At 35.5% G+C, this 12,566-nt stretch overlaps 1 protein-coding gene across 1 annotated transcript in view; it reads left to right on the top strand.

The window, feature by feature from the left end:
• ERLEC1 (endoplasmic reticulum lectin 1) overlaps positions 1-12,566 on the top strand; it is a 50,467-nt gene that overhangs the window by 8,061 nt on the left and 29,840 nt on the right. Inside the window, exons 2-6 of the mRNA XM_027865073.1 lie at positions 1,378-1,482; positions 1,788-1,868; positions 4,771-4,848; positions 7,334-7,397; positions 8,071-8,117. Coding sequence (XP_027720874.1) covers positions 1,378-1,482; positions 1,788-1,868; positions 4,771-4,848; positions 7,334-7,397; positions 8,071-8,117 — 375 coding nt within the window. The remainder of the gene's footprint in view (positions 1-1,377; positions 1,483-1,787; positions 1,869-4,770; positions 4,849-7,333; positions 7,398-8,070; positions 8,118-12,566) is intronic.

Genomic DNA, 12,566 nt, shown 5'->3' with positions numbered 1-12,566 from the left:
AACTGCCAGACCTTGGAGGGAGCATGTTCTGCTCATTTGAAAGGGTTCCAGCTGCACGGTTTATGGGTCTGGGCCAGACTGGCTAGAGAGTTGTTAGGGTTGACTGTTGCCTCTTAGGTCAGCTCAGGGGGGCTTCATCATTTGAACCTCCTGTATATTACTGGAAAATACAGCAACTCAAGAAAACGGGTTAAGTTGACTTCAGGGCCACATTGTCAGCAGCCATAACACCATTAATTCGTTTTGAGTTAGCAGACAGACCTCCTAAGTTTTTATTTTACTTAAACTATTATCAAACTAATTCTCCGCCATTCTGTGCGTGTATAGTTGGATTTTGAACCCACATATCAGATTCATATTTATCCCCGTTTAATTCCATTTTTGAGATCATAGATTTAGAATTGGAAAGAATTGGAAAATTAAATGTTATATAATCCAAACTGCACTCAGCCTCACCTTTTATGTTTCAGATGTTAAGGGATCCCCTGAACTTGTCTTTTTGAGTTGCCATATTTTCCAGAAACACTGAATCCAGAGTATGCAAGAGGTCCTGAATGTATCAAGAATGAAGCCCACCTGAGCTGACATAATGTGTTGTTTGCATCCCAAGCTGTACTCTCTCTGTGTCCTTGGGAGTCAAGATAGGCGCCAGTCGGTCTGCACTTAAGCTGAGAAATGTCTCTGCAGCTGGGACCCTGGTAGATAAGTAGACCATCCTATCTTCATAGACTAGCAGTTCCCAAGAAAAAAAAGAATGTGGCTTTTGCCATTGCCTTGCCCCTCCCCAATGGGAGGGATTTTGTCCCTTTCCTACCTTTAGTGCACCTTACCCCCTCTCATGCTATGCCCCTTTAGGTGGAGATTTCTGGTACCTCCCCATTCCTTTGTCCTGCTGTCATAAATATACGAACTTCTTTATGGATTGTGAACTCTTTGGTTTCTACATGCATGTTCATTTCTCTTGTAATAAACCTAGTTTTCACATAAGTGTTGTCAAGTTGTAATTCCCTGTTGACACAGATGTCCTAGAAAAGTTAAGTGACTTCTCCAGAGTCACACAGCTAGTAAAGAGCAAAGCTGGGATTTATCCAGGTCCTCTGACTCCAAATCCAGGACTCATTCTACTGTTTCTCTTAGTGCATTATTCTACCCTAAAAGATCTTTTTAAATTCCAATTCTGCCATCCAGTATTTTAGTTATTCTCCTCTCATTGGATCAGTAATGGACACTACTTCCCTTACAAATATGTAAAGAACATGCACATATACAAACATCAGTTGCAACAGTAGAACAGTTTGAATAAACTACAACTGTAATTATATTTTGTTTCATATACTTAAGAAATTAAACTGTCTACTTGTTTTTGTGTCTTTCTAGCCTACTGCTGGTGTTTTCTATAAAGAAGATAATTATGTCATTATGACAACTGCACATAAAGAAAAATATAAATGCATACTCCCCCTTGTAGCAAGTGGAGATGAGGTAAGTTCTGATAAATGTATTGATAGTGATGCAACACATGCATTAAAGTTCTTCCTTGGAAGAATTATGCCCAATTACAAATAGCAACTAAGGGACTAAAACTTGAAACACAGATATAATTTGTTAATTTTTTTTTTTTGTATTAAAGATCACTAATAAATCTCACATGGACCTTTTTCTCATTTCTCTGCTTTTGCTTGTTTTCCCTCCACATACACATACGGTTCTTCTCCCCTCTCTTTCCATCCTTTAATATAGAAAATATTAAAAGAAAATCATAATTAGTAAAACCTTATTTCTTGTAGGAAGAAGAAAAGGACTATAAAGGCCCTACTCCAGGTGAATTATTGGAACCACTGTTTAAACAAAGCAGTTGTTCATACAGGGTATGTATTTTCTGTTCATTTGACCTTTATTTCAGAACTTCAGTAGATACAGGATCTCATCAGTGTGGGTATAATTTCCAGTGGTACAAATTGCAACCTATTCACGCCTTCTCATCCTGTTTAATGCTTGTCCATGTCCTCCCATAAATCTTTCATATTGAGAATCTATTCAGTGTTCTAAGAGGCATTCCTTTAGATCTCTTAACATTAGATAGGTACTGGCACAGCTAGGTGGCCCAGTGGATAGGGCACTGGCCCTGGATTCAGGAGGACCTGAGTTCAAATCTGGCCTCCGACACATAACACTCACAAGCTGTGTGACTCTGGGCAAGTAACTTAACCCCAATTGCCCTCACCAAAAAAAAAAATTAGGTACCAGAAGAAGACTCAGGCTATCCATCTATTGGCTATTGCTCTTACTATATGACTAACCAAAATCCTATTCCAGTGAAGCGTTTCTTAGATAATATCCCTTATTACCAGACGTGTCAAACTTGGCATGGCAAAACTCCCTAGTGAGGCCAAACTAGATTAAAGTATTATTGAGAAATGTTTAAAAAAAATTTAAATATAGTATAGATAATGTTAATTTGAAGTTTTCTAAGTCAGTCTGCAGCTCTATTTCTGTTGAAATTTAACACTACTACCTTACATTACTTATGCCCAAATTATAGGGTATAATAGTATGCTGCTTCCAATTTACCCACCACATGACTCTCTGTTTAACCTTATTTTACATAATGTTAGAACTCAGCACCCAGTTGTCAAAAATAATTCTTTGTTTATTCCTATTTTAATATATGTTGTACTGCATTGTTAGAAAGTGAGTTATGATTCTAGATAACCAGACATTTAATAAATTGCTTAACTCATGTAAGTTCAATCAATCAGTAAACATTTATTAATCAGTCACTTTGTACCAGTTACTAAATGCTGGGAATACAAAAAGAGGCAAAAGACAGTCCTCAAAGACTACCCTCAAGGAGCTTACAGTCTAATGGTGGGGGAGACAACATGCAAACAAATATATACAAAGCAAGCCACATACTGGATAAACAGGAGATAATTTTTAAAAGCGAAGGCATTATAACCAAGAGGGAGTGGGGAAGGCTTCCTGTAGAAGGAAGTGGACTTGAAGAAGTCAGTATATTACCTGAAGTTTAGAAATATCCCTATCTACACTCAACAGATATTCTGTTATACCAAATTATAAATTGCTTATAGGTGAATCTCAAAGTTAAAAAAAATTTTGATTTATTTATTGAGTGTATTTTATGATTTATATCTTCAAACTGGGTTTACACTTACATATTACTTCACTTTTTGAAGTAGAGTATTCCCTAAGAAGTGTTTTTTGGTATATTTTTAATTGCTGCGAAATTATTTCTAAACTAGGTGACTATGTAACAATCCCAGAAGAATCAAACTGTCTGCTAGCTAATTTCTTTTCCCTCAAAACTTCAGTAATGATTAATTCATGGTTTTAAAAAACTTTAGAATTCAAGAAAGATTTGTTAAAACAGTCACTTAATATTCATTTAAACTGTTACCCTCCTAGCCATATCAGATCTCAAACTATGTTATAAAGCAATAATCATCAAAACTATCTGGTACTGGTTCAGAAATAAGAGTGGTGGATCAGTGGAATAGATTAGGTTCACAAGACACAGTAGCAAATGATCATAGTAATCTAGTGTTTGATAAACCCAAAGACCCCAACTTCTGGAACAAGAACTTACTATCTGACAAAAACTTCTGGGAAAATTAGAAAACAGTATGGCAGAAATCAGGTATAGACAAACATTTTAACACTGTTTACCAAGATATGGTCAACATGGGTACATGATTTAGACATAAAGGGTAATATCATAAACAAATTAGGAGAGCAAGGAATAGTTTACCTGTCAGATCTATGGAGAAGGGAAGAATTTAGGGCCAAAAAAGAGATGAGAGCGTTATGGGATGTGAAGTGGATAATTTTGATTATATTAAATTAAAAAGTTTTTGCACAGACAAAACCAAAGCAACCAGGATTAGAAGAAAACCAGAAAGCTGGGAAACAATTTTTGCAGCAAGTGAGGACCTCATTTCTCAAACCCCAGGGAATTAACAAAGATACTAATTGAGAAAATTAATAACTTCAGCAGAGTCACAGGCTACAAAATTGTCAGAAATCATCAACATTTCTATATAACAGCAACAAAACACAAGACAACAATAGAAACGGAAATCCCATTCCAGATAACCACAAAATACGCAAAATATCTGGGGATCAACCTCCCAAAGCACACAAAAAACTTATATAGATTCAATTACAAAGCACTCCTTAAAGAACAAAAGGGCAATCTACATAGCTGGAGGAATATTCAGTGCTAGTGGCTAGGCCGTACCAATATACCAAAATTGTCTTGCACTTGTAGTGCTATACCAAGGGGATAGTTCACAGAGATTGATAACATGATAACAAAAATCATTTGGAAGAACAAAAGATCTAGAATATCAAAGGAAATGATGAAAAGAAGTAAGTAAGGGAGAATAGCACTTCCAGACCTCAAACTATATAGAGAACTGAGTCAAATTTATAAGAATGCAAGTAATTTCCCAACTGATAAATGGTCAAGGAATATGAACAGGCAGTTTTCAGATTAAGAAATCAAAAGTATCTATAGTCATATGAAAAAATGCTCTAAATCACCTTTGGAGCTCAAACTTTTTTTAAAATGAGTGTTAAAATTTGTCTTTATGTATAATTGGAAAAAATAAAATACTCCTAGTAAATAAATAAACTGTTGCCAGCTGATCAACTATCTATCTGATAAATTCCTCAATATCAAATTTAAATTCAAAACATTTCAGTTTTCATAAATTTAAATATATGTTGGATTTGTCTTTTTGTTTTAAGATTGAATCTTATTGGACTTATGAAGTATGTCATGGAAAACACATTCGGCAGTATCATGAAGAAAAAGAAACTGGTCAGGTATGTTTTTCTTAAAGCATGATCAAAACCTGTCACATCTTCATAATGAAATTTGAGTGTCAGTCACACTATTTTGAACCTCTCAAAAGGAATTATCTTATAATAATCTCTGTATGTGCCATATCTTTCTAGGCTATGAGTACCTTGAATATAGAAATAATGCCATACCTTTTTCTAAACCCTGTCTCATCTAATGCCAGAAATCTGTGGTAGATACAGTGGTAAATATGTCAAATCAAATTGAACAAGAGTAAGAATTTTTAAATACTTTATTTTTAAAGTAATTATATTAGCAAAGTCAGCAATCCATATATATAAAATATTTATTAAGTAACTACAAAAGTTCTACCATTCTATTATTAGAATTTCTAGGTATTAAAAATACAAAGATTAAAAAATAACATAGTCCCTACCTTCAAGGAACCTATATTATATATAGATAAGTATAATAAAAGAGTAATAGGGACAAAAGAGAAATTTTTAAAAGGTACTTTAAGAAAATTTGGGGAAAAAGAAAATACTTTTTCTGCTAGGAGATCAAGAAAGGCTTTAACTCTGATCAAAGAAATAATTAACCATGACTCCAGAGGCCCAGTTTTAAGACATGCTACCAACTTGACAAGGAGGTGATAATGGACTTAAGATACAGAATGAAACATATATCCTAGGGTATGCCCAGTGTAAGAATTTGTTTTGCTTGTGTGTACATATTTGTTACAAGAGTTGTGTTTTGCCTTTGTTTTGTTTTGTTTTGTTTTCATTTTGAGGGTCAAGGATACAGGAAGAAAAGGATGACCTGGGATAAGGTTCCCCCTGCACTACCCGCAAAATAAAAATAGAGCAGAAGGAATCATAAATAAACAGGACAGCTTTGAAAGTTACACGTTGAATTTATTCTATTTTTTATATATTTAAAAAAGAAAAGCAAGCCCTATGTAATGTTCACAGTTTCATATACAGCCCTCTCCTTTCCTACAGTGTACATGGAAGTGCTCTTTTTTTTTTTCTGGTATTAAGTTCAAATTTTTTTTTAAATGGGGAAGAAGTCTTGAGATAAGAGATGGCACCTAAACTCAAGAAGAAAGGATGCTGAAAGACTGGGCACTAGGGAAAGCATTGAAGTAAAAGTTAACATGGTAAATTAAAATAACTAAACAATAATAATAATAATAATAATTAAAATAACTAAACAACAGTCTACTGTGTCTCAAAAGCAGATTACCTGAAGAGAAGTAATGTGAAATAGGACTCGAAGGCTATACTGCAACTAGATTGGACAGGGATTTAAATGCCAAGCCAAAGAGTCTTGTATTCTAAAAGGGTAGGCAGTGTAGAGTCATGCAGGGTTTTTAAGAAGAGCGTAACATGTAAATATTGGAAATATTATTAAAGCAGCTTGCTTAGGGAACAGATTGGTGAGTGTAGAAGTAGGGATAGCTACCTGAGCTAAGATGGGCATAGTGTGAGGGAAGAAAAGGGAATAGATGTGTGAGTTAGGAGATAGAATCAATAGGATTTAACACATGAGAGACAAGGCTGGCGGGGTGGAGGGAAGAGGATGGGGGAGGAGGACTTAAGGATTACTAAAGTTTTGAGGCACTCAGCCAGGGAGAGTGGTAGTTTTATCAAGGAATATGGTGAGTTCCTTTCTGAATGAGTTTGAGAGACCAGTGGAACATCCCGTAAAGGTGTCCAGCAGGTAGTTGGGAGTAGAGGACCCGGATTTAGAGGAGAGATTATCAGATTAAAAATTGAGATTGCAAAATGCTGAGGATTGAATGGGTAGTGGGGAAATGGAGATATTATATATCTAAGAATTTAGCATTGGATAGGAGAAAGATAGGACAGTAGCTCAAGCAGATGACAAGATCAAGGGAAGTATTTTTAAGGGTAGAAGAGACTTAAGGATATTTTTGGGCAGCAGGACAAGCACTAGTATGTAGCAAGAGATTAAAGATGAAACAGAAAAGGAAAGATTATTGGGTCCCAAAAGAGACAGAGAGAAATAAAATAAAAAGTGTATGTAGAGAAGCTCTCTTTAGCAAAGATTCTCAGAATTAAGAATTAGAAGGAACCTGTGACCTTCTAGTCCAGCACATACTTGAAAAAGAATCCTTACTACGACATAACCTAATGACACCAGCCTTTGCCTAAAGACCTCTAATGAGGAGAAACTCACTCTATTTTGGTACAGCTCTAATTGTTAGGTTTACCTGACATCAAGTCTTAATATGAATCTTAGCAACTTTAATATATTGTTCCCAGTTCTTCCTTCTGGAACCAAACAAAATAGATATTAACCCTTCTTTATGACAGTATTCATTGACTTGAGAGTAAGAGTAGAGAAATCAAATGGTAGGGATGACCCAGGATTGAAGATGAGCAGGGCATGAGTAGCCAAAAGGTGTTCAAGGTTAGAGGACAAGGCCTTTTTGAATGAATTAATTGCAAAAAATTTTACTTTTTTTTTCATCTTCAAATATAGAAAATAAATATTCAGGAGTACTTCCTTGGGAACAAGATGAAAAAGAGCCCACTGACTGAAGCAGGTTTGTCATTGCATGATAATTTAATAGTAAGACTTGAATTTATGTTAAAGTGTATGTTTAAGTAGTAATTATTTCTAGGATGGTCTCAGAGACTCCCAATTATAAAAATAGTAAAGCTCCAAATTATTAGAAATTATTTCTAAAAGTCTTTTCCTTTTTTATTCTGTGTTTTGGTAAGTACTGATTTTTTTCCTCCTTCACCTGTTTTTCTCAGGAAGGTATGTTTGGAAATGTGCATGTGTACGCACTTGTGCAAATATTGTGAAGACAGTTTGTGAATTAACTTGGCCAAGTTCCCTAGCGAATATTTTGTTCAGGGAAAATAAGCCCAGAATATTTCAAAAGATCATTTTTAGTCTTAATCTGAATAAGTAAAGAAAGAGACCACTTTTCCATCTGAAGATAATATCTTATGTGATGATGTTCTTTAAAATTTTTCAAGGAAGTAAACTTAAAATTACTATATGTTGGCCAATAAAAGTAAAACTCATATATGTATGTCCTATATTAAAATTTTCTTTCAGAAATATTTTAATGGAAGCCTTCAAGGAAGTTTGGAAGAACCCATTTATTTCAAATTTTGGGTTTCTAAATTAATTGAAAACTTTGTGTCATTTATAACTGCATTATAAGTTGCTGCACTTACTTCATTCATTCTTACATTACTCCATAGAAAAAGAAGAAAAGGAAAAGGAAAAATCCAAAGAAAGTTCAAAGGAGGCAAGTGAAAAATGTCAAGTTTCATTCTTGCTACCCATTGACAGTGAGGCCACTGAATTAAGGATTTGATTTATATAATATTTCTCTTACTGATCAGTGTTTAGAATAGGGCAATTTCTTCTGTGACTGTTACTAAAAATAATGTAAACCATTGACTTATGTCTTCATATTGAGCATGTTGCTTTAAAAAAAAAGCTTCAAATGGAATAGCATAATCTTATTCATTTTTAAAGATTCTATAACACAAGCCTACTAAAGTTGAATTTAGGGAGTCTGCTGTTAATATTGTCAGTTCTATACTCTGCCATGAGACTATTTAAAGCATGTTGCAAATAACATGAAATTATTATGCTGTCTTTTAAGAATTCCCTTAGGAATAAAATCAGTTACATTTCTGACATCTACTGTGTTTAAGACAGGCCTTTAAATTATAGGTCATCTAGAATAACTACTAAGTTGCCTGTGTTTTAACGAATCAGCCTGAAGTGCCCATTCCCGCCTTGAAGAAATGTTCCAGTATCATGCAGCTTGCCTTAATGACCATCATGGGATTCCTGAGTTTGTCCCTGGTATTTCAGCCATATAGATGACCATTACAAGTACTTTTAAAACAAAAATGATGTTTTTCTTCTTGCCCTAAATGTTCTCCTTTCAGCCCCCTAATTACTGGCTTGTAAAAAGAATACTTGCGGGGAAGTGCCAGCCTTCACATCTGGGGACGTGCAACTTTTCCTACAGTTTGTGTGAATGTTTTAAGACTTGGGTAGTTTATTAGGATTGAAGTAACATCATAAAAGAAAATAGAAAAATTGTTGATTAATGGAGTAAGATGGTCTACTTCAGCAGAAGTTTTATTTTGAAAAAAAATTTCTTCTAAGATTTTTAAGTTAAACCAGCTTAGAAGCAGGATGTCAGAAGAAAATGGACAGGTAGAGGCATGCACACTGACAGCGTGAAGAAATGGCAGATAATTGACAAACTGCCATCCAGTGCAGAAGTGGAACCCCAAATGGATACAGAACGAGAACTACATGGCCAGTTAGGGCAATAGACAGCCTGACAGGCCTCAAAAGCCTGTCAGGGCTTCAGTGTATTGTTGGAAGGGGAGAGAGATATTTGGTCCAGAGCTCTGATGTGTTCAATATGAAAGACTCCCATTACAAAAACTCCCTCCTCCAATGCAGTTTTGCTCATTAGTCTCACCCTGCTGATTCTCACAGAGATGCCGGAGGTACCAATAGATGATTTGCTTATGAAGTTGTAGAGGTATAATGTGTCAGGGGCAGGACCTACGTGCAAGTCTTACTAACTCTTAAGACTGGCCCTCTATCCATTAGGCTTATTAGTGGATAATAATAATTGATGTTCAAGAATAAACCTGAATAATTAAGAAAAAGATTGGATTTATGTTTTATTTTCTTTTTTGAGGCAGAAAATTATATTTTAAAAGTTTAGGAAGATTTCTGTCTTGAAGAGGCAAGCTTCTGTTATCTGAAAATTTCACTTAATGTGAAATGGAAATATAATAATAATCACATAGATCACTTTCCTCATAACAGTTCTATGAGGGAGGTAAAATAAATATTTTTATCCCCATTTTAAAAGATAAGGAAATCTTATGGAAAGACATGGTCAACAGTTGCACAAAATGAGTAAGTATGGATGGGCTAGAGTCTGCGTCATTAGTATTTACTTCCAAATCAATGAGATAATAGGTCTGTAAGTATTGAATACTTTAAAATAAGTGTTGGGGGGGGAGCAGGGAGGTGGAGGACAATCGAATTTTGGAGCAACAGAGCCCACAAAAGGTTAAGGTAAGGTATTTTTCCAGCCTAAGACACCTTAGAAGGTTGTTAGCAGAGATCCGACACCACAGTGGGGGCTAACCTAGAGCATACATGGCAGTAATTTCAGGTGTGGGCCTTGGAGATGACAGTGATAGTAGAAACTTCAGGACTCTCAGGCCATAGACAGTAAGGGAATCAGAAAATTGGCCAGAAGGAGATTACAGGGAACCCTTTGCTGGCCCCGGGTACAGGACTTGGCAGTTTGGCAGTACTATTGCCCGTATGCAGTTCTGGGTTGCAGTTTCAAGGTAGAGGGGAGTGCTTGTGGTTGGTTACAAGGGAGCAGGAGGCCTGATTGCAGTTCCTAGGCAGAGAGAAGCACTAACCCTTCAGCTGCAGGAGAGCAGGGAACCTGGTCACAGTTCAAGGGGTAAGAGGAGCTTTAACACTTGTGGCTGCAGGAGACCAGGAGCCTTTCTGGGTAAAGACCAGAGCACAGATCTGAAAAGCATTAACCACAATTCCTCAGAGGATACCTCCTTGGAAGCACTGAAAACTTGCAAACCCCTCAAACTAGCACTAAAAACAATAGCATGAAAAATCCTGAAGCTTGGGACAGTGCTTCTTCACTGCACAGTGAGCAGAACCCAACTGTATCATAAAGTTCAAAGGCAAGAAACAGTTTGGAAAAATGAGCAAACAACAACAACAACAACAAAACTTGAACATAAAAAGTTACTGTAAGGGCAGGGAAGACCAATTCAGAAGACAACAGTGTGAAAACAGCTGCAAGCAAAGCCTCAAAGAAAAATGTTAATTGAACACAAGCTGAATAAGCATTCCTGAGGTGTTAAAGAGATAAAGAGTGGTAGAAGAGAAATTGGGAAAAGAAATGAGTGATGCAAGAAACTTAAGAAAGAGAAATTACAGCTTGGTAAAAGAGGCACCAAAAAAATGAAGAAAACAACACCTTAAAAAATAAAATTAGCCAAATGGTAAAAGAGGCACAAAAGTTTGCAGAAGAAAAGACCACCTTAAAAAGCAGAATAGGCCGACTGGAAAAAGAAGTACAAAAGTTCACAGAAGAAAAGAACTTTTTTAAAAGCAGAATTAGTCAAATGGAAAGAGTTACAAAAACTCAGTGAAGAAACTAATTCCTTAAAAATTAGAATTGGGCAAGTGGAAACAAATGACTGACTCCATGAGAAATCAAGAAATCAAAGAATTTAAAAATATCAGAAAACATGAACTGTCTCGTTATGAAAACAACTGACCTGGAAAATAGATCCAGGAAAAAAAAATTTAAGAATTATTTGATTATCTGAAAACCATAATCAAAAAAAAGAGCTTAGACATCATATTTCAAGGAGTTACCAAGGTAAACTGCCCTGATAGCTTAGACCCAGAGGATAAAATAGATATTGAAAGACTCTGTGGATTATATGAAAGAGATCTCAAGATGAAAACTCCCAGGAATCTTATAGCCAAATCCCAGAGCTCACAGGTCAAGAAGAAAATATTGCAACCAACCAGAAAAAAAACAATTCAAATATCATGGAGCCACAGTTAGGATAACACAGGATTTAGCAGCTTCCACATTAAAGAAACAGAGGGTTTGGAATATTATATTCCAGAAGGCAAGGAGCTAAGATTACAGCCAAGAATTACCTACCCAGCAAAACTGAGCATAATCTTTCAAGGGGAAAAAAATGGATGTTTAATGAAATAAAGGACTTTCAAACATTCCTAATGAAAAGACCAGAACTGAAAAGAAAATTTGACATTCAAACACAAGACTCAAGAAAAGCATAAAAAAGTAAACATGAAAGAGAAATAAGGGACTTAATAAGGTTAAACTTATATCCCTATATGAGAAGATACATATAACTCCTAAGAACTTTATCATTATTAGGGCAATTAGAAGGAGTCTACATAGAGGGCACAAGAGTGACTTAAGTATTTTGGGATGATCTTTAAAAAAAAAAATGAAGGAGTTAGAAGATATACTGGGAGATGGGAGAAGGGAGAAAACTCATCCTTAAAATGGAAGCAGCTAGCAGAATCTAACAATGTATTATTTACAGGAAACACGTGAAACAAAGACAACAAAGAGTTAAAGTTAAGGGGCTAGAGCAAAATCTACTATTCTTTAGCTTAAGTAATAAAGGTAGGGGTAGCAATCGTGATCTCAGACAAAGCAAAAGCAGAAATAGACCTAATTAAAAGATAATCAGGGAAACAACATTTTGCTAAAAAGTTACCATAGACAAATAACATTAAAAAATCTTACAGCAAGTTTCTCTCATAAAGGCCTCTTTTCTCAAATATTTAGAGAACTTAGTCAAATTTATAAAAAGTAAGAGCCATTCTCCAATTGATAAATGATCAAAGAATATAAACAGGGAAATCAAAGCTATTTATAGTCATATTAAAAAAAAAACACTCTAGAGGGGCAGCTAGGTGGCGCAGTGGATAGAGCACCGGCCCTGAAGTCAGGAGGACCTGAGTTCAAATCCGGCCTCAAACCAAACACTTGACACTTACTAGCTGTGTGACCCTGGGCAAGTCACTTAACCTGAGATGTCCTTACTTCAAGGCCAGCCTTCTCCCCACTGTGCTGTCACTGCTTCTCAAAAAAAAAAAAAAAAAGTATTATATAATA

This window comes from Vombatus ursinus, unplaced genomic scaffold (assembly GCF_900497805.2).
Source record: "Vombatus ursinus unplaced genomic scaffold, bare-nosed wombat genome assembly UNPS02014778.1, whole genome shotgun sequence".
NCBI classification, from domain to species: Eukaryota; Metazoa; Chordata; class Mammalia; order Diprotodontia; family Vombatidae; genus Vombatus; species Vombatus ursinus.
The sequence above is the reverse complement of the archived record's forward strand: the minus strand, read 5'-3'. Positions and strand labels throughout refer to the sequence as shown.